Source organism: Myotis daubentonii, chromosome 2 (assembly GCF_963259705.1).
Source record: "Myotis daubentonii chromosome 2, mMyoDau2.1, whole genome shotgun sequence".
NCBI classification, from domain to species: domain Eukaryota; kingdom Metazoa; phylum Chordata; class Mammalia; order Chiroptera; family Vespertilionidae; genus Myotis; species Myotis daubentonii.
In genome coordinates, this window is record NC_081841.1 from 16,062,137 (window position 1) to 16,085,228 (window position 23,092).

At 43.4% G+C, this 23,092-nt stretch overlaps 1 protein-coding gene across 3 annotated transcripts in view; it reads right to left on the reverse strand.

Annotated features, from left to right (window-relative positions):
* Positions 1-23,092, reverse strand: part of ANO4 (anoctamin 4) — a 301,902-nt gene that overhangs the window by 83,663 nt on the left and 195,147 nt on the right. For 2 of the 3 annotated variants that reach the window (XM_059681866.1, XM_059681868.1), the window contains 3 exons: positions 16,452-16,552; positions 12,493-12,537; positions 3,441-3,572 (listed from right to left, as the gene is read on the reverse strand). In XM_059681866.1, the coding sequence (XP_059537849.1) occupies positions 3,441-3,572; positions 12,493-12,537; positions 16,452-16,552 (278 nt within the window). The remainder of the gene's footprint in view (positions 1-3,440; positions 3,573-12,492; positions 12,538-16,451; positions 16,553-23,092) is intronic. The other variant, XM_059681867.1, reaches the window with a different exon arrangement.

Here is a 23,092-nt window from a genome sequence, read left to right on the forward strand (position 1 = left end):
ATGAAAGGGATGTTGTGCCCTGGCCAGTGTGGCTCAGTTGGTTGGAGCATCGTCCTATGCACCACCAGGGCGTGTACAGTGTATGGGAGGCAGCCACTCGATGTTTCCCTCTCACCTCTCTCTCTCTCTCCCTCTCTCTCCCCCTCCTTTCCTCTCTCTTTAAAATCAATAGAAACATATCCTCAAGTGAGGATAAAAGAAAAGGGATATTGTCTGTGTGGCATGACAATTTTCAAACAGAAAGAAATCTCCACTGCCCATAACATTCAAGACCTTGTTGAATTTTTCATCTCCCAACTGCCTACGTTATTCTCTTGGTCCTACTAAGGTCTGGTTCTTAGATTTGCTTCGTTCCAGCTGTCCCTCTGCTTTTTCCTTAGTTCTCCTGCCTGGAAAGTTCATCTTCCATGGATCACTCTATTTTTTCAAACAGTAACACCAAGTGTTCTCACATCCTATTCCCATTCACAGAAGACTATTGTAGTTCTTCAAACACTCCATTCTGCAGCACACCTTTGTTCTTTGATACATACATGATTCTCTCTTTTCGAGATGTGTTTCCCCCCCTTAAATTCCTGGACAAGTGTTACCTTTCAAGACCCATCACAAACATTTTCTTCTTGTGACCAACCCTCATCTCTTACTAACCTCCCAACAAATCTGAAGACTGGAACACCCTGTCTTTTAAGTCACACCATTATACTGTTTATAATTATTTAAAACTAGAGGCCTGATGCACGAAATCTGTGCAAGAGTAGGCCTTCCTTCCCCTGGCTGCCAGCACTGGCTTCCCTCTGGCACCCGGGACCCAGGATTCCCTCACAGCCCCTGCTTCATCCAGAAGGTCATCTGGTCTGATTAGCATATACAACTTTTATTATTATAGATGGTCTTCTGTCTTTACTATGCTGGGGTCAAGACTATGTACTATTTATATCCTCTGTACCCAAACAGTGCCTGAAAAGAAGTAATCAGCAAACTACTGACTATTGAATGAGACAATTTTTCAGTGAATGAATACTCAAACATGTCAAAAAAAATGCTTCTCATATATGTGAGAGAGATGGCTGAATACCACTATCCCACAGGCTATCATCTTCATTTAACACATTTTTTTTAAATGAACTGTGTGTGAGAGAAACATCAATGATGAGAGAGAATCACTAGTCAGCTGCCTCCTGCGTGACCTCTACTGGGGATTGAACCTGCAAAACAGGCATGTACCCTGACTGGAAATCCAGCTGTGACCTCCTGATTCATATCTCAATGCTCAACCATGGAAACACACCTTCTGGGCCATTTAGCACATATTTTAAAACATTTATAAAGACCTGATTCCTGGTTCTAATACCTAGAGGTCCTGATGGGAGCCCAGGTGCTTCTGACTTTGAGAACCCTGCTGAGAAACGTTGTTCTAAAGCAAGAACAAAGTGGCTTAGTGGTTGAGTGTTGACCTATGAATCAGGAGGTCACAGTTCGATTCCCGGACAGGGCACATGCCCGGGTTGCAGGTTCAGTCCCCAGTGTAGGAGGCAGCCGATTAATGATTATCTCTTATCATTAATGTTTCTATCCCTCTTGGAAATCAATAAAAATATTTAAAAAGATAAAGAAAGAACATCAGAAAACAGAATCAGCATAAAGATGAATAGTGGGAAACTTTCCTCTTCATTTACCTATATGTCTTTGAAGTAATAATAAAACCCTAGGTGCACACTATGTATTTCATCTATCTATCCACCTATCCATCCATCCAGTTCCTCTTCCATTTACCTTTATACCTTTTAAAAAAAGCATAACCCAAGTGCACACACCATATACTTCATTAATTTCTCCATCCATCTATTCAACTATCCATCCATCCCATTCTTCTTCCATTTACCTATATGTCTTTGAAGTAAAACAAATCCTGTAGTACACACCATATAATTCATTGAGCCCTCCATTCATCTACCCACCTACCCATCCATTCATCCATTCATTGACCCTGCACTGTGCTAGGCACTCTCTCAGGCAGGGCGGAAGCAAAGGGAAAATCTGAATGTGAATCAGCCTCTACTCCAGAAGAATAAAACCAAATAATCACTTGTGTGAGAAGCTTCAAGATGAACAACATGGGCATAATGAGGGTTTAAAGCCAGAGCAGGAACATGCCAGCTTTCATCTGTCTTTTTCTCTAAGAAAACACCCATAGGTCCTGACCTCTGAGTTAACAGAAAGTCCCACTCAGTTCTTATTTCCCACAGGAAGATTGAACTAGAATTTTGAGGCCGGGCTGTGAGTTTCATGTCTTCTTCAACGTTCACATATGTGGTTGGGTTGGCATCAGTCTGACCTGTTTGGATCTAGAGTTCGGTTATTTCAGAGGCTTCCTGAGTTGCTTCCTTTGCATTATGCATTATATATTTTGATGCGGAACATCTATTTTTGATTGTTCTTCTCTCCTTTGTGCTCTAGAAGCCCACAGACTTTCATTGATTTTCTGTTGCTAAAGCGTGCCCCCACCTCGGACTCCCTGTAACTTGACAACTGCCATTTGGCTTGTTTTTTTCTCAAAGTCAGCAACCTATTTTTTTTTTTTTAATCTGTCATCCCTTCCCTCCTCACAGGTAAGTCATTTTTACAGAGGCTGTCTCTGTGGCTGGGGAAGGGAGAGCCAGGAATTCCTAAAGTCTGGCTGAGAGAGAGGTTGGGCTGACTTGATTTATCCCCCCACCTTTAAAAGGCTGTTTTCGCCTAGTTGTTTACCGTCTTTGGCATGCTCTTCTCTCCTATCGCCAACCCTGCCATCTGGCCATGATTTCTTGTCACCTCAGAAGCTTCAGTCAATTCTCTATGACTTTTGCAAGTCCTCAAAGGCTCAATTACTTAGCCAACTTCTCCTCCCACCACCTGTATGTCAAACGTGACAATTTATTGTTCAGAGACTGTCTGATAGATGAGCCAGGAAGCCAGCTGCGAGGCAATGTGGCTTTTCCTGGGGCAACTCAGTTGCTGAAGAAAGGGGAACTGAGAAGTAAACTAAGATTGAAAACAATCAAACCAACAACCCCTTTATCAACAGGGAAAAATGTAGACCAGCTTCCTTGTCCGCCAGCTGGCTGCAGATGAGCCTGCAGGGGGCTCTGCACTGGGGATTGGCAGAGCCACAAAGTGGAAGGAGCCTGGGTCTCTGCATCACCATGCAGAAGGTCCTTCACCCAACACACATAGGAATGTGTGTTCAATTGTGTTAAGCCGCTGAGATATGGGGATTGCTTATTGGAGCACCTTGCTTATCCTGACTAAAATAAAAGGAATATGAACACTCACAGGACTCTCAGGGGAGAAAGGCATCATGCTGTTCCTTGCACGTGCCAAGGAATGCAAGGCATGCAGGAGGAGGCTCTCCCGCAATGGCCCATCCTTTGAAAGTAAGGGCTTTCCCAGGAAACACTCACTGATGGATCCTTTGCTGGCTGAAAGGGGCAGTGTAGCAGTCATTCTCCTCCAGGTCTGGCAGTGTCTCCTTGTCCAGCCTCATTGGCTTCCTAGGTAACCACCTCCGAAACCTGCTTATTTGCTTATCGATCCTGTGGTACATGAAAGGCAAGACCAAAGGGTACAGAATGTCAGCGTTACACAGAGCCACGACTGTGACACCGCACACTCCAGGCACTCTCACTGCACTCAGGGAACCCACTCCCCCATTTCATAGATGGAAAGAAGGGAGCCACAATGCCTGTGCTTTTCCTATGTCACCAAGGGGCCTCAATGTTACTGTCTACAAGATCACTGCCATGCGTGACGCCAATCAATGACCAAGGAGTCCTAACCAGACTAGAAGGCTTTGGAAAGGAAGGTGATAGTCCCTTAAGCAAAGCAGCAGGGACCTTAACTTCTTATATTCTGCAGGTTCTATAAACTCATTCTGTGCTTGGCCAACTTCTTCCTCTTCCCTTAGTTAGGGAAGAACTCAGCTATAGGTGACTTTGGGCAGGAGTGCTGACAACACATCCCAGTGGGTGGACTGTGCAGAGAGCCTGATGTCATGATTTGCCTCCTGCCTCTCACACCTTCTCCAAACCCTATCAGCAGACAGTAGGCTCTTTAGTTTTCACTTTTTTCTTTTTAAATTGACCCCATGGTTCTCACACTGCTGGGGCATCTCAACACCCATGTATCATTTTGGCCATGGCACACACGATGTCAAGACAAGGAGAACAAAAGTGTCCTAACGGTGGTTTTTAAGCACCACTTTTTCCCTGGCTGCCTCCCAAACCCTCTGACTTCTGCTGGTGAGAACATCTGGCTTCCAAGCAACCAGATGTTCATTCACAGCACCCACTGGCAGGAGCAGAAACCACAGCAAACTTAAAAATGTTGGTGCTACGTTGAGGAGCACAGGAGACTTGGTTGGAAAGTTTGTAAGGAGGACATTTTGAGAAAACAGAAGTGTGCTGAAGGTGGCCCACCCTGTTTATCGGAATTCTGACTTAGGGGAGTGCCGAGGGCGGTGCCCCTAATTATTCCTTGACCTTTTCAGACAAGTCTGTGCACATGCAGACCCCCGGGTGTTTACTGGAATCCTTATGCTTAATCTTTAGGTGTCCTTGCTTAAAGGACACTGCACACATGTACCCTCCCAAGACTACTTATCCTACTGATTGTATTATATCTAAAAGATAAATTTTACTCAAACTGTAGTTACAATAAAAGCTTAACGAGGCAGGCAATCAAGGTGTCTGGTTCCTTTAGCCAGGCAGTCCCTTAGCCCTCTCTTTCACAGCAAATGTTGTGTCAGATTAATCATTCATCCATCACTCAGGGTCTGCTGTTCAGCCCCAGAAGTGCTACCTCAGGCATCCATACCACAGGGTAACTTTTCCCCCAAGAGCACATGTCAAACAGCATCTCTGTGAGGTAGACCCAACAGGTACGATACTCATTTTATATGTTGTCAGAGAGATCCGGGGTGGAAAGAGATGATTATTCAATCCAAAATACTCAACCAATAAACAAAGCAGGACCAGAATCCATATTGTGGATTCCTGATTCTAGGGATCACTTCATCAAAGTAGCTGATAATAGAAATCTTCACTTTAAGGGCTACAAGAAGGGACAGATCCCCCTGGAGAGGAAAATATCTGAATGCCTTCTAAGTCTATTCACCAAAAACACATGGAATCTGGGCATGTTTTACTTTTTCCCAATTTTTAAAATTATAAATTTACATGGCAATTTATCCTTTGCATGAAACTTCTAGCTGAATAAATTATTTTTTATTCCCAATTCACTCTAAAATGAAAAATAATAGCAAATGTCTTTTTTAACCACCTCTCTTATTCTCAGCCTTGTTCCAGCCTCACCTGACCATCATTCTGCTTGGTGGTGGCTGTCCTTTTGCAGAACCCCTGAAGGTTCACACTGGAAAGAACCTCTCAGCTTCTTTAGGCCCCTCCTCTCCACAGAGGACCTGTCCCCACCACATATGCACACATAAGTAAAAATTCTACCCAGAGCCATGTAATCAGAAAAGAACAGTAGATTAGAAAGGCCTAAACACCCCCAAAGGGAAGAAGTTCCAATTTCCTCCATCCTTCATCGTCCAGGACCCCAAACCCTCACTATCTCTTAACAGATATTTAAAATATAGGGATATAATGAGCTCCAGAAAATCAGTGTAACATTGACTGAGACCATGGGGCTGGCATGCCTCGTTTCAAGTCCTGGCTCTGTAAATATTAGCAGTGTGACCTTGGACAAGTTATTTAAGTTTTCTGTGCCTCAATTTTCTTATCTGTAAAATGGGCATGATAATGAGTCTCAATTCACAGGACTGTGATGATAAAGTCTCTTGAACAGTATCTGGTGCACAACAAGCACTGGCTATGATTACTATCTTCTTTTTCTTTTCAAAAATAAGAATTGGAGCAGCCAGCGTGCCTCTTTATATTGCTGTCTTTTTTCTTTTCAATTCAAAGTTAATTGTGCTTCACCAGCATCTATCACTTGTCTAAGTTCAATGATTTAGTCCTTAAATGGAATTATAAATTAGACTTCATAGGCTAAGCTGGTGGCTTTCCCCATGGCCCTGGGGTTCATTTCATCTGATTGCCTTAAAACTCATTACAGAAAGAGGACATTATATGGTGATGGATAGTACCTAGACTTATAGCGCTGATCGCTTTGTAATGTATACAATGTCAAATGATAATGTGGTGCACCTGAAACTAATATCCTATATAATAAAAGGCTAATATGCAAATTAACCAAACAGCAGAACAACCAGTCCCTATGATGTGCACTGACCACCAGGGGGCAGATGGGCAATGCAGGAGCTGTCCCCTGGTGGTCAGTGCGCTCCCACAGGGGGAGTGCCACTCAGCCAGAAGCCCTGAGCCGGGCTCACAGCTGGCGAGTGCAGCAGCAGTGGCCAGAGCCTCTCACGTTTCTGTGGCAGCACTAAGGATGTCCTGTGGGGAGCGGGCCTAAGCCATCAGTCAGACATCCCCCAAGGGCTCTTGGACTGCAAGAGAGTAAAGGCTGGGCTAGGATACCCCCTCCCCCCACCCAAGTGCACAAATTTCATGCACTGGGCCTCTAGTGTTACATACAAACTTTCCCTCAATTTCAAAATAGAGGATACTGGCTCAGAAGTTTTTATAATAGAGTTTTTACCTCCCACACATCTCCAGTCTGCAGTGCTGATCAGATTACACTGTGCAAAATTCACATGCTCACAGAATCTGGGCTCTGCATGTGATGACTATGAATTTAATCCAACTGGGTACAGTACTCAGCATGGATAAAAACAAATCAAGCTGTGAAAAATTGGGCATGAATGCTCTATGGCAATAAAATGGCAGCTTGCACCAACCAGCTTGTAGCATCACAATTTAGATGAAATGCGAAGATGGTGAGGAGAAAGTAAAACAGGGCAATAAAAATGATTAATTAGTTGAAAAAGGAGGAAGAGCACAAGGAAGTGAAAGGGAAGGGAGTGAAGTTGCTTGGCATGGTGGAGAGTCCATAAGGGCATGTCTAAATCCTGGCTCTGTTGCTAATCTGCTGTGTGACCTTCCACAAATCACTCACCTTTCTGAGCCTTATTTGTCAAGGGTTTTTGAGCGGATCATCATTATCATCAGTTATCATCATCATGACCTTCAGGGCTGTTAGGTTTATAAAAGATGGTGTGCAAGGAATACTTTGGGGAAGCTGCCAGGGAGATGGCTGTGTTCTTAAAAACTACTTGAGAGAAAGTGACAGGAAACAGAGGAAATGGGCTTTTGAGACACTTATCTTGGAAGAAAGATGGTGGACAGATACCTTAAGGTTAAAGCCCCTGAGACACTAACTGGGGTTTGGGGTCTGGACTGGCCTCCGCTGGGCAGCCTGAGCAGAAGCAGGAGGGTCAAGCATGTACTGTCCAGGCTCCACCACATATACTGGGGTCCATGCTGTATGCTCCTCACAACAGAAACAACGTGGTCAGCAGTTTGTATTCTTTTCTGGTTGGCAGACTGGACCCCCATAAATGTGTGCACCCCAACATCCTGAACCTATGACTATGTTATGTGATGTGGCAAAGGGGAATTTGCAGATGGAAGTAAGGTTACAGACCCCCAAATAGGGTGAGCATCTAGATTATTCAGGTGGACCCAATTTAACCCCACGAAGCCTTTAAAGGCAAAGAACTTTCTCTGGCTGGAGACAGGGGAGATGAGGCAGGAGGGGAGGTAAGAGAGATCCAAAGAGTGAAAGTAACCCAACCAGCCATTGCTGGCTTTGCGGATGAAGAGGGCCAGGAGGGCAGGCAGCTAGAAGCTGAGAATGACCTTTATCCAGGAGCCATAAAGAGACAGATCCTGCAACTGCAAAGAACTGAACTGTGCCAGCAACTGAACGAGTCTGGAAACGAATTCTCCCCATGGCCCTTCCCTTCCAACACCTTGATTTCAGCTGTGGGAGACCCCGAGCCGAGAAACCAGTTAAGCGCCCATCTCCTGGAATTCTGACTCGTAGCACTGTGAGATAATAAAGTTGTGTTGTTTTATGCAGCGAAGTTTGCAGGTATGTGTTACAACAGCAATAGGAAACTAACACACCTCCTACAATAGTCTTGGCATGACCTTCCCCTTGAGGTCTGGCCAACGTGTGCTAGGTTCCCAGTGCTGGGGCTGATGTCCCACGTGCTGCCCCCACCTGCCTGTCTGGTGGCTCTGGGAACAAGGGTCTGTCTCTCTGGGACTCGAGGACAACTAGCTTTTCTTCTGCAAACACACTCCTGTCCCCGAAGTGCACCACCAAGACATCATTGAGGGCCCCTCCTGCCACGCAAAGAAGAAATGCAAAGGGCAAAAGCTACTGGGCTGGAATGTGTGAGACTCAGTGAGGTCATTGACTCTGCCACTGTACGTCAGTGTGCCTGGGGCAAGCCTCTTCTCCTCACGGAGCCTCAGTATCCTCAACTCTAAATGGTGAGCCTTCAGAAGCTCTTGAGATACATACTGGTTGTGATGTGGGCAATAATATCTTGGCTGCATCATTCTAAACAACCTTCAGTTAATAAAGAGCTTTCCTTTTCACAATGCATAATGGATAACCTTCCATCTAGAATGGAAGACTTTGGCATCCGCCAGAGGCAGGTTCACATCCTGGTTGTAGAGCTGGCCAGTCATGAGTGCCACGCTGGGCAGGTAACTAAACCTCCTGGAGCCAATACATCCACCGCATGAGGCAGTGGTGAGGACAACACAAGATAATGGGTACCAGGTGTTTGCACAATGCCTGGGATGTACAAAATGCTCAGTTAAGTGGTTGTATTTAGGATGAAGAAAATGCTGACAATGAACTTCTATATAGAGCATTCTCAATGGAAATTCTGGAGCTAGGATCCTCACTTGTATATTGAGGTCTGCGCTTCTATCTTATACTTAATACACTTCCCTAAACAGGAAATCCTGAAATTCACTTAGGCAAAATTCAAGAACCCAACCAATCAGGAAGCAGCCCAATTTGCCTCTTCAATATAGGGCTCAAGGGAAAAGAAAGAAGATGTTGGCTTAATGACTGAGCATTGATGTGGTTGGATACATGTCACTTTGTTCTATTCCTGACACTTACTAAGCAAAAGCCCTCTTACAGACCACACAGGCAATAAAGAGAAGATGGATCATCTACTTGGGCATTTCTGACCTTAACTTGTCAAGTTAATATCTGAACTAAAAGGCAGGAACTTTGATAGAAAGTTGTGGTAAGTTCAAAGTTTCCCCCCAAATGCTGATTCATGGCAGGCAAAGTTCTGGATAGCTGGAAAGAGCTGGTAGCACAGGACAAGCAGATGGGCATCGACCTGACCCCTGTCATACTGTGCCTCCCCAAGGTGAGCCTTGGAAACTGCCTTGGGAAGGTTCTGCTGAAACCTCTTTAAACTGGGTTCCCTCAGCTCTAAAGGGGAGAATATCCTTCTAACCTTAGGAGTGGTGATGATTAAAGAAAAGGCCACATGCAAAGGACTTCACTGTCCCCATGCTAACCTGTCAGTAGGCCTTTATAAATTACCTACTGTGTGCACAGCCCCAACCTGGATGCTGTGGGTTTACCCTGAAGAAGCAGAAGAAAAGGGCCTTTCCCTTGAGCCATTAACCACGCAGGAGGGACTTTGTACTAATGACAACTTAATTAGGCTGAATTAAACACAAAAGACTACTTCAGGGACACCTGCTTTCCCCACACCAGAATATTATAATAATAGCATCACGTTTCAAACATTTAGATTACGTTTTCAGGATGATATGCCTAGAGGGAACATACAGATGTCTCTCTCTCCCTCCCCCCACCCTCTCCCTCCCTCCCTCCCTCCCTCCCTCACTCTCTTTCTCTCCTTTATCTTTCCTCCTGCCCCCTTTCTTCCCTTTCCCTCCCTCCCTCCCTTCCTCCCTCCTTCCCTTCCTTCCTTTTTTTTTTTCTCTCTTTTTTTAATGAAGACTCCACACACAGCCCTACATCACAGCTACTGAGGCCTCCCTGGACTGCTACCAGTTAGACACCAGCCAGCTTGGATTTCTTTTTCCTCTTCTTAGAGCCAAGTCCCCTATATTTACAGATTCTCCTTGGATAGAAGTTAGGGAGCTTTGGAAGTTGATAAGATTCTTTTTAGGTCACAAGGCTACTAATTGGGACACAACCTAAATACCTTATAAGAGAGTCCAAAGGTTTTGGAACATTTACACACATTAATTTTTTAAAGCGGGGATGGAAATATACAAGCCATTTTGTTGATGTGCCTGCATACTCATCTGATAAGATTACAACTGTGCTGAATGTCTAATGCAGCAGGATCCAGCATTCATTCTGCCCACAGCTGCACAGGACAACCCCAGGCGGGATGTGTGTGGGGAAGTAGAGGCAAAAGGAAGGAGTAGTAATGAGACTTAGCTTAAGCCACCCACAAGAGTCAGATGTGTATCTTTATAATCATATCTTTTTCAGAATACATTTGTACTATTTGGTGAAGGCAAAAAAAAATAAAAAAAAGACAAGTAAAAGGGTCAAAAGAAAGATGATTAATTCCCTTTCTTTATTGGGTAGGTAACTTATAATGCTTGTTAAGTCTGCCCAAAGTTAAGTCACAGCAACATTTAATAGACCAAGTACATGGATGAAAAGAGCATTTACTCGAAAAATATGTGTCTGAACTACATGAGTATGCTTTATGAGAGTCAGGTGACCTTTTAAAATAAAGATATTTGTGAAAAGGTACTTTATTTCTCTGTCTGCTCAGAAACTTTATCCTATTAATAAAAGCCTATGTGGTCATCACGCCATAATGAGCGATCACCATGAGGCTGCATGTTCAGCGGGCGTGTGTGGATGGGGGCTTGATGCTGTGTGTGTGACGCAGAGGTGGGGCCCACGGTGAGGCCGGGGGTCCCACGGCTCCGTGAGGTGTGGACGCGGGACCCCTGGGTCTGGTCTACCTCTTTGGGGCAATCCATTGAGGAGCCCCGGGTGGGTGGGCGGGGCCTACCTCTTTGGGGCAATGGATCATGGGGCTTCCGCACTGTGACAGGGCACAGGCCAGGCTGGGGGACCCAACCCCACGAGTGCACAAATTTTGTGCACCAGGCCTCTAGTAATAATATAATTTTCTCTTACCATTAAAGGAGATAGGTTTATTTCAGGGATCATTTCATGAACTAATGAGATGAAGTATCATTTATACGGATGAAACTAAAAGCTAAATTAAATGTCTGCATTTGGTATGCCACAAGAACTCGAGACCAGAACCACACATTGTACATGTGCCTTTCAGTTTGCAACATCAAACCTGGCTACAAAGAGACAGGACTGGTCATCATCTAAATCAGCCTGTTCTTGGGTAAGAGGAAGAGTTCAAGTACACACAACATTTTTTGACAAACTACATTTTGAAATTTACACCAGATACTAGGCTTCACGAACACCACCACAGTGATACCCAAAACGCAATTATATGTGGAAAGCAATGAAATTTGTCCTAAGAGGCCATCCTGAATCACAACATTATACCACCATAGTCAGATGATCTTTTTTCCAGAATATTCTAGTGCCTTCTCATGCCTACTACATTTGTCTATGACTGTAATTTATTCAATTGAAGTAGCACCAGCTTTTCCAGGCTAGAGATTACCTAGCTGTTCTTCCAATTCTAGAAATAGGGCTTTACCAAGCTCTTATTCACTCAAAACTTCCCCTCTATACACCTGGAGAATATATGATTGGATGCATCTTCTCTGCTTCTATCCTCTTGGCTCCAAGTTCATCCCCTCTTTCTCCTTTCCTTGGCCACAAAACTCATCAAGGTGGGGGTGAACCCCCAATGCTTCTAATCCCTCAGAACCTGGCCCATTCTCCACCAGTGGTAACTGGGTTTCCATGACCCTCCACTGGGTGGTCATCAGTCTAAATATGTCATCCTAGATCGGCAATGTCAGCATCACTATAGAGCCTCACCTCAGAAACCCTGGGAGTGGGCTCAGCCATCTGAAAACAAAAAATCCCTGCAGATAATCCTGACACATGCTAAAATTTCAGAACCACCACTCCATGGAGACTGCTAGCATGGCAGTTACCATAGTAACCAAAAAAACCGATTCTCAGCTCTTACCCTTCATAAGTAGCTGAAGGACAGCCCTTCTTACTGGAACTCATTTCTGGTGCCTTTGGCACTGCCTTCCCTTTGTTCTCTTCCTACATCTCAAATTGTTCCTTTTTATCTTCTTCCCATTTCTTCCTGTCTCCTTCCTGCAGATTTCCAAGGAGTGGCCAATGGCCCTCTTCTCTCCTCTTTCTACATCTTGCCCTGGGAAATTCCATCCATGCCTTTGACCCCCCAAATAGCTATTTTTGGAGTGCACAGCAATCAGTTTTCCCATGTGACCAAGGCCCCTCTAGTATTCCTTGTCACGGTTGGAGCACACAAGGCAACAGATCAGACAAACACTTCCATGACAGCATGCTACTGACCTGCTCATGAACTTGTACCGGCGGGGCAGGTAATAGATTTTTCTCCTGGAAGAACAGCAAAAATGAAGCCAGTCGAGAAGAAAACCCATCGTCAGTTACAGTTTGAACTAGCAAGGAAGGAAAGGAGATTGAAGACAGAAGCCTGTAAGAGGTGAAGAAGAAAAAACTAAAAAGAGATTAACAGTGAGGAATGTAGTGAGAACATAGGGCATGCGTTTTTTGAGTCATGAAATCTTAGGGAACATTTTCCAGAGATATTTCTTTCTCTCCTCATGACCATGACTTTTCAGGGTTGCCACTGGTTACCAAACCTGTACAGGTTGGTGATTTGGAGCAAAGGGTATTTGCATGAATTCAGCTGCCATCACCTTTTTCTCAGGGATGCAGAGATGGACAGCCAGCCTGTTGGCAATGTCCATAACTTAATGGGGCACCATTATAGTAACTAATATTTACATAACACTTTGAGTTTACAAGACCCTTCTTTCATTTGATATAAGCAGGGGTAAAATAAAAATATAGGCATCTTACAACCACTATGAGAAGAACACTAACTAGCCAGCATCAACATCCAGCTGGAAAGAGCCACATAAGGACTTACTGACGAACCAGTGGTCCTGGTTAGAGGTGAATTAAAGATGTAAACTAAGGAATCCAGGAAAATATTTTTTAAAATGGAACTTAATAAGGGCATGTCATACTTCTGTGTTTCTGCACTGTTTACATTTTAAAATGAAAATTCCGGGTGTAGCTGGAATGAAGAGCACATGTGTTGGCTACTTTATTAAAATGCAATCTCTTTTTCCTTATGGTGGCTTCAACCAATGGACTAGTTATGAACCCAAGGTAGTTTATATGTATTCTGAACTGTTACTGAGCTATCTCACTTTTGAAAAATGGAAAGCTTATATCTCTAAAATCATTTTTTTTTAATCTGTGAAAACTTAAAAAACATATCCATGTTGTTCACAGGCAAAACTATAGAGACAATATAAAGGTAAGTGGTTGCCTGGGTTTTGGGTTGGGGTGGGGAGTGGAGGGAAGGGATGACAGGTGGAGGAGCCTAAGGCAGTGAAATTATTCTATAAGATACCCTATTGGTAGATGCAGGATGTATGCATTTGTCAAAACCCACAGAACTGTGCAACAGAAAGAGTGAACCCTAAATTAATTCTATGGATTTTAGTTAATAATGATGTAGTAATACTGGTCCATCAATTATAAGAAATATACCACACTAATGTAATAAATTAATAAGGAGACTGAGTGGGGTGAGAAGGGGTGAGCATATGGGAATATTCTGTACTATCTACTCAATTTTCTGTAACCTAAAAATGCTCTCAAATAGCCTATTAAAGAACACCATATTCATGGACATAAAGGTACTTAATAAGCAGGGTTTATTAGCAATTTCCCACCAGAAACCTATTCCTCAATTTCCTTTCAAACACTATAGGAATAAAAATTCAAGGTGACTAAACCTGGCATTTAGAATTGCAGTCTACAGAAAATAATAAATACAGATAAGATTAGTTAGGGCATTTTATATTCAGGCAAACTGATGTTTGTACATTTTGTTGAAATGATATGTCAGGATAGTTCCTCTTTTGGAAATGCATCTACATCCTTAGGCTAGAGTTGTTATGAAATGTCGCACAAGATGACAGCAAAAATTCTCAACCCCTCAAGTGAAGCTATGCTAAGTTAAAACTGCCTTAATATTAATGAGGCCGATTAGTGTCCACACATGAATAGCATTTTCTCCTAAAATTGTTGTCCTCAAGAAATTCCTACATTCAAAAAGAAAATTATTATTCATTATTTATGTTTTTCATTTTATTGCTTGGATCACATTCTCTTACTGTCACAGCAGAAACGTATTAATGGCCCAGCTGGTGTGGCTCAGTGGTTGAGCATTGACTAATGAACCAGGAGATCACTGGTCGATTCCTGGTCAGGTCACATGCCTGGGGGGGTGGGGGGGGGGGTTGCGGGGATGGGCTCAATCCCCAGTAGGGGGCGTGCAGGAGGTAGCCGATCAATGATTCTCTCCCATCATGGATGTTTCTATCTCCTCTCCTTCTCCCTTCCTCTCTGAAATCAATAAAAATATATATTTTTAAAAAGGAAACGTATTAACGCTGCTCACAGGCAGCACTTTTCTGCTAGGTAGCGAGCAGGAGTGTTTTCTATGATGTGGCCAGTCCTTCAGGTAGGAAGTCCTTCCAAGCACTAAGGAACTTGCTCTACGTTAGCAATGCTCAAGTTTCCACAATCTGCTTGGACTCTTGGCTCTAGACTTCTGTTCTGGCAGAAGGTTTTGTGATTTCTGTTGGGGGGAGGGGAGTATCAATTTCACTAAGTTTCACTATTTTGCTTTTACCAAAAGGTAGACTTTTAGCTTTGTTGGCTAGAAGATGTTGATCTGATATACCACCCTATCAAAGCATATATTGTAGTGGTCCTCATGTGTGATATGGTATTAATCCATATTAGATGGTTATAGCATTGATACATAATTAGCTTTAATGAATTATAATTAGAGTGTAACAATTTTCAATGGAAACTAAATTAATAATCCTTCTCTTAGTGATAATATATCTTTTTAAAATCCTTGGGCTCTTAGGTTTCCTTTTCAACATTTTAAATGCAAAAGTTAATCCAAAGATTAGAACTAGGTATCTCAACTCCTTTGAGAATTCTACCTCAAAGCAAATAGATGCTAGAAATCCCAGCCTCTACTTTGACTTAATATTCTAACATAAAGGCCAACATGAAGAATATAATATACACCAGGGAGATATGTTACAGGACTCTAAATGGAAATTACTCTTCTCTAAATGTGTCCCAAGCTCCTCCCTGTCTCTATGAATGCAGCTGAAAACTTTGCCTCTATTACTTTCTACAGCTCATTAAGAGGTATATTTTAGAATTTGGACCAATGTGTCTAGTTCCTACTGTATGACTTGGTCTTACTGGCAAATTGCAAACCAAAAGTATGCATCAGTTTTGTCCCTTTGGAACTGTCCTTGGTACTAAAACCCTCCACCTTCTTTAGAAGATTCCATTATGGACTTCCCACATATCTTGGCATTTATACTTTCAAGTGTAGTACTTAATTTTATTTCTATCTAAAAAATGAAAATCATTTTCCTTAACCTATAGGGAAAATCAGAATTTTCACTGTGAGATGAAGGTAAGTTGATCCTTTTAAATAAGCAACCCACACAAAGTATTTCCTATTCCTCTGAGAATAAATAATGCCCAGCTGGTATGACCCTGTTTGAGAGACAACCTATGAATAGGTCATGATTAGATTCCTGGTCAGGGTACATGCCTGGGTTGCAGGCTCGATTCCCGGTGGGGGTCGTGCAGGAGGCAGCCGATCAATAAGCCTCTCATCATTGATGTTTCTATCTCTCTCTCCCTCTCCCTTCCTCTCTGAAATCAATAAAAAATATATTTTTAAAATGAATAAATAGCAATGCTTGTGTTGGCACAATATTTATGAACTGGCTTTTAAAAATTTAAATATCAGTTATTTTTAAAATAGAGCACATTTTCATGACGTTTCTTGAACTTGTTCCTATAGAACTCATTTCATGTTTTTCTGGAAGGGACTCATCACTAAGGACCATGAAGATCATCTGGCACCTTGGATGCCTGGAATTTTGCTAAGCAAAGCAGCAGTACAAAGGGCTTCCAAAAATGGCACTATGGGAATAAAAATGCCCTTTGGAAAACTCTTTTTCACAGACACTTGAAGTATCTAACTGCTAAGGAATGAATCAGCCATGAATTATTGGCCATGAGACCTACTGCACTTCCTAAACATCTGAGGGATTTTCTTCTCTTGCAGCATTCCAGCCTGCTCATCAGCGTTATTTTTTCCGAAAGAGGAGTGCACGGGGTTTACAGTGAAGCAGCAGAGACAGTGGGGAAAATACATTGACACCTACCTGAAAGGCATTCTTACATTCATTTGTTCTGCGTATCTTCCAAGCACTTCCCACGGGGCATGCAACTTCACAAAGATAATGTCACTATTTATTAGAGAGGACTGAAACAGAAAAAAAGAAACTCAACTGAAAAGGTTATCCAAGTCTCCTGTGGTTTAAATCGAGTTGGAACTTAGAACGCATGAACTTATATGGAGTTTAAGTTCAGGGCATTCTTCAATCAAACGTTGGGCCATTGCATGTGCACATATTCATTCAACAAACATACCACTGTGTGCCAGTACTGGACACCTAGCTGTGAACAGAAGGGATACAAATGGCATTTACATTCTTCAAGGGTGATTTTTAGAAAGATAGGCAAAAAGTTTAAAAGAAAGGGATAAATTCAGACAGTGTTGAGTGTTCTGAGGATCACAAAGTAATGGGGGGAAAAGTTATGAGGTGGGGAGCATAGGCTAGAGGTCAAGGTAAGGCCTCTCTGAGCAGGAGACATGTGAGCTGAGATGTAAAGAAGGAGGTAAAGAACATAGGCTGGCCTGGATGGCATGGCTCAGTGGTTGAGCACTGACCTATGAATCAGGAGGTCATGGTTGGTTCCTGATCAGGGCACATGCCCTGGTTGTGGGCTCTATCTCTAGTATGGGGCATGTGGCAGGCAGCCAATCAATGATTCTCTCTCATCACTGATGTTTCTCTCTTTCTCTCTATCTCTCCCTTCCTCTCTGAAATTAATTTAAAAATATTTTTTAAAAGAAGAGCATGGGATTAGTGAGTGTTCCAGGTGCAAAGGCCCTCATCTAGAAATGGCTTGGCATGTCTATGTTTGAGGCACAGAAAGGAGAGTAGAGAGGCTGGAGGGTGTGAATCGTGAAATTGGCATGAGAAGAGGCTGAAAAGGGAGCAGGGGCCAGAGCATGCGGTGGAATCGAATCTAGGAACACCAGGAAGTCCTTTGGATTTAGATTTTCAAAGATCACTCTGGCTGCTTTGTGGAGAATTAATTCAAAGGGAGAGTTCCAGGGAAGCAGAGAGACAGAGAGATGCTGTTGATGGGCCAGGCCAAAGAAAGATGTTGGAGGTGGAGATGAAGGGACCTAAGAGACATGAGACTTACATGTGAGTCAGTGTCAGGCAAAGCATTTTCAAAGGACCGCAAATTTAGACAGGGAAATAAACTAGGACATCCCACTCTGATAACCACTGGACATGCATGTGTGTCTGTGTGTGTATGGGGCTTATTATTTGTATTCAGTTTTTCAAGGAGTAACTGAACTTCAGCCCAGAAAAACTAAATGTGACACAGGTAATTGCTAATTAGTATTTGGCTTATATATCATTCTTTTCCCTACTGCTGAATAATTATGCTACTGTCTCTTAATAGGTTTTTCCTCATTGGTAAGGATTCCTTTCCACATAATTCCAAAGTGAAGAGAAGTGAGAATGATTTTTCTGAAACCTAGAGTCAGTTCATTAACATACTGCAAGAAAAAACCCTCAGGTTAGAACCCCAGGGAGAAGAAAAATGAACACTGAGAGAAGTTTGGAAACTGTTCTTAGACGAATAACTAGAGAAATTAAGTATCATGGAAACTACCTGGAGTAGAAATAAATACAATCCACAGAAAACATTCCTTCCCCCACCTCTTCATTCAGCAAGAACACATTGAACACCTTCTACGTATCGGATGTTAGGAATGCAAAGGTAAGGTACTTGCCTTGGTTTGTCAAAATTTAGTAAGGGAAGGTTAGATAAAGCAATTGTTAGAAAAAAAAAAATAGCATGCTATTGTCTAATCCAAGCAATCCATCGCCCATCTCTATACCTAGAAACCTGCTGAGAAAGGAACACTGAGGGAAAAACCGATTCAGGAGTGGGGTCTTGAAGGTAGATCATAAATTCAGGTTTGGAAGTGTTCACTTCAAGATACCCGTGAGAAGATGTCTCGTGGGTAGTTAGATAAATGAGTCTGGAGCTCAGGAGTGCAGGCTGGGCCAGAGATACAATGTAAGTGTGGCCAGGCTATAGACAACACTAAAGTCCCCAGGATTGGAGGAGGTCACTGGGAGAGTGTAGGGCCAGAACCACATAGGGAGCTGAATCACAGGGGTTCGTTGGAAATGCAGATTCTGAGGATGGATTGCACATATTCATATTTGTATTCATATTCTTGTCTTCCTCTTACTGTCTCTGTGACTTGGATAAGCTATTGAACCTCTCTATGCCTCAGTTTGTTCAACTGTAAAATGGGAAATGATAGTAATATCTATTTACTGAATTGTATTAAATGACCCAATACAGGTAAGATGCACACAGTACACTAAAGACATGTTAGTTATTATTATTTCCAAGAAGGGCCACACCATATTGGTGGTGGTGGGAAGAACACAGCACTCATCCAAGTAACAACCTGGGAAGCAACACATTAGGAACCAATATCTGGGAAGGACTTTCCAGTCTTTGACTACAAGGCTAAACCAAAAGAAACCCTGAGAGCCAAGTCCCCAAATCCTGATCCCTGTCCCTCCACAGCACCCAGCATCCACTACAGGTTCCTCTAAGGACACTCACTTACTCATCAACATTCAAAAGACTCCATCCTGACCTTCATGGAGTTCAAGGTCTGCTGGGGACACAGACCCTCAATCTACACACTTCTCTGTGCTTAGAAGAAGAATAAAGAAGGGCAACAAAATAGAAAGTAATGGTGAGAAGGAGATACTATTTTAGATACAGTAGTGTGGACAGGCCTTTTGATTAGGCAGCATTTGAGCTGGAACCTGAAAACAGTGCAGACAAAGGCTGTTCCATTATCTGAGAAGAGGGCATTCCAGGCCAGGAGAAGAGTTGAAGGCAAAGCGCCCGAGGCCTCTATGTGCTTGCCTTGCCGGTTCCACTTAACAGCTTGAAGGGTCAAATCAGGTTGGCCACCTGCAACTGTTCTGCATCCCTTTAGGCAGCTACCTGGAGACCATGTTCCCATAACCATGCTGTTTGTAAAACGCAGCAAACCCCTAAAATGCTGGGGCAAAAAGGAGATATTAATTTCTCCTTTTTTGCCCCAAAATAACTCAGGTAAGCCTCTTGGAGAAAAAAATAATAGAGGTGGTCACCTACTACATGCTGGTCGTGTTTGGGGCTTTTGTACACATTAAATAAGCTAATCTTCAGGTCAGCCTATGAGGCAGGCATCATTGTTGCTCTGATTTATTGCAGAAGAGGAATTAAAGCACAGAGGTCGGGGACCATGACTAAGGTCACACCATGAGTAAGGAGGGAGCCGGATTCTAACCAAGGCAGCTGGGCTTGAGAACTGCTGATTCACTTCAGGAAGGCTGAGGCCAACGTGAACTCAATTCCACTGTCATTTTGTGGTGTGTTTTTTTTAATGCTTAATTACACTTTGAGTCCCGGGTACAGTTCATGCAGTTCCCTCTGCATCCTAATATGAATGTGTGTCCAGTGGTAAACATCAACTTGAAGTCTGGCTCTGCCACTCACTACCTGTGTGTCTCTGGGCATGTCACTTAGTTTGTGAGCCTCAGTTCCCTCATCTGTAAAGTGAGGATAACAATGCCCACCTTGAAGGGTTGTCCTAAAGCTGACAGAGTCGTACAGTGGGTGGTTCAACAAGTAAGAACTTCCTTCTTTCTCCCATAGTTACTGAATGCTCGGTGGATATTTTACTAACCTATAGATGATGCTAGAATTTCCTGATGGAACTGGAACCCAGCCTCTGAAACTGATGGAGAAATGTACATTTCTGGAGGGTGATAGGACCTGACGTAATCGCTAAGAATTTCAACTCCTCTCTGAGGGGCTGCCACCTAACCAGCAGGGTGTCCCTGGGTAAATGACTTGTACTTTCTGGCACTTCAGTTTTCTCTGGAAAATGAGGGCATATGTCTCTAAAATAACTTCTGCATTTTTAAATTCTTGATTTCCTTAGGGACGCACCAGAATTTGTGAATGTAGTTCAGAAAAATTCTTCAGCTGATTTCGATGCAATTCTCTCTCCACAAAACACACACACACAGTCATATATACTGACTGTGCCCCTGTGGAGAGAAGCCTTGGAGCCATTGTGTATTCCTAAGTGGCCCACAATGTTCATTCCATAAAGATGACATTAGCATTAGCAACAGGAAATAGGTGTGTGAAATAGCCACTTACTACTCAACGACCATATAGCAGATCTTTAAGTGGGGATTACTCGAGGACTGTATACAGGTCCTGTTCTTCCTGGGTGATCTCACCCCTTCCCAATGACTTCAGACATCAGCTATTGTTTGATGTCTCCCAGATTCACTTCTCTGGCCCAGACCTTTCTCCCAAGTTCCAGATGGGCACAGCCAATGGCCAACATGATATCTTGCCTCAGCTGTCTCACTGGCTAGTCAGACTCAGTGTGTTTAAAAGGAATCTACTTTTCTCGCAAAACTGCTCCTCAATGACCGCAGGTTTGGGAAATGGCACAAGCATCCATCCAGTTGCTCAAGTCCAGGAGTCTCCTTTCTTCCTTACCCCACATTCAATTAATCACCGTGTCTTCCTTATTCTACTGCTCACGTTGCTCTCAAATCCATCCACTTCTCTTCACGTCCACTGCCATCATCCTCTGCCGGGGTCCAACCCCAGCAGGTCCAGGCGTTCCCCAAAGGTGTGGACGGAGTCGGCGAAGAAGGAATGACACGGAGACAGCGTTCAGTTGATCAGCAGCCTAGCCAGGATCTCCAACCAAGTTCTGGTCTGGATCTCCAGAGAAGTTCTGCTTCGGATCTCCAGCGAGGTTCTGTAGCCATGTTCCCTCGCTAGGTTCTCCAGCCAGGTTCTGTCCAGGCTCTCCAGTCAGGTTCAGTGTCCAGGTTCCAGTCAGGTTCTCCTGCCAATCTCTGTAGTCAGGTTCAGTCCAGGATCCCTTGCCATGTTCTCCCGCTAGGCTCTGTCTCTAGGCTCCGAGGCCAGTCCCTCTCCAGGATCCTCCGGCATGCTCTCTCCAGCGAAGTTCTTCTGTCTCTAGGCTCCGTGTAGGTTCTGTCTTCTTGATTCTGTTCTAAGTTCTGCGTTCTGAATTCTGTCTCATGATTTCTGTGTTCTGAGTTCTGTCTAGGATCTGTCTTCTGAATTCTGTCTCCTGAGTTCTGTGTGTTTCTGTCTTGTTACAACTGTATTTATACCAGTTGATTCAATCCTATCAATCTCTATTACAAAGGTTAGGGCGTTTCTTATCTCCATTCCAGGGAGAAAAGATTATGTAGTTTAAGCATGATTGTTCATAGTTAAAGGGATTAATTACCCGCCTGGCACTTAGTTGAGGGGTTTTATTCCCTCCCTAACTTCAGGGGAAAATCCCTACCTGGGGATTCAACCTTTCTCGGAGAGGTGACTTTGGTTAAAACACAGCGCCAAGAAGGTGAGCAAACATATTAAGAACCGTATGCCATATATGCCAGGTCCCTTGAAACAGCAAGGATGGACCGGCTCCCAGCAATCCTCCTTTATGCCACCCTCCTCTTCTCCATGATTGCAACAGCCCTGTAGCTGGGATCCCTCCAATTCCCTTCTTGCCTTGTACATTCTCATTGACATTGGAGACATCTTGAAAAATGCATGTGATCTGATGGCTTCCCATGGCCTCTCTTGAAAAGCACTATAGTGGCCAATGCATAATGTGGCCACTCCCTTATCCTATGCCACTTTCCTTTCTCTGGGTTCCAGTCACAAGGGACTTCCTTTTTCTTTCCAAATTGCCAAATTGCTCACAGTCTCAGGCTTTTCTCATATGCCATATTCTCTCTGGTAAATTCTGCTCCATCAGGTCTCAAGTTATATGGCAGCGGAATTCTAAGATGATCCCTAGGACTCCCCCCTGCTCAGTGTGCACATCCTGAATAACCATCTCTTCTTGAGTGTGGGCAGCACCTGTGCACATGAGGGGAGATCGCTCCTGAGGCTGGGACACTAATACTCTGACTTTGAGCTCATCAAAGGGAGATTAACCTGAATTGGTCTGAACTAATCAGGTGAGTTCTTAAAAGAGAATCTTGAGGTCAGAGTGATTCTCATATTGGCTTTGAAGAAGTGAGCTAATGTGTTGGGAGAAGGACTGAGAAAGCAAGGACTCATGAGTGACCTGAGGGAGCTGAGGGAAGTCCCTGGTTGGCAGCAAGAAAATGAAGACCTCGGTCCAACAACCACAAGGAACTAAAATTTGTCAATAACCATGAAAAGACCTTGAACTCCAGAAAGGAATGCAGCCTTTCTGATGGCACTTGATGGTAGTCTTCAGGGGTCCTGAGTTGGAGACCAGTTGAGTTGAACCCAGACCCTTGACCAACGGAAACTATGAGGTCATAAACATGTTCTTTTAAACCTCTACGTTTGAGGTAATTTCTTATGCAGCAAAAATAAAACTAATACAGGACATATTTCAATTAATTCAATTATAATACAATAACTAATAAAAAATACTACAAGAATAAACTGTTCCATGTACTCACAACTGTAACCTACTTTGCCCACCCTGTATTTCATTAATGTCTCTAGGAGTGTCTCCACAGCTGTATTCCCAGCACCCAGGATGTTACTAAGCACTTAGTCATTGAGAATGAATGTTTCCTAGATTAGTTTATGAACATTTTGA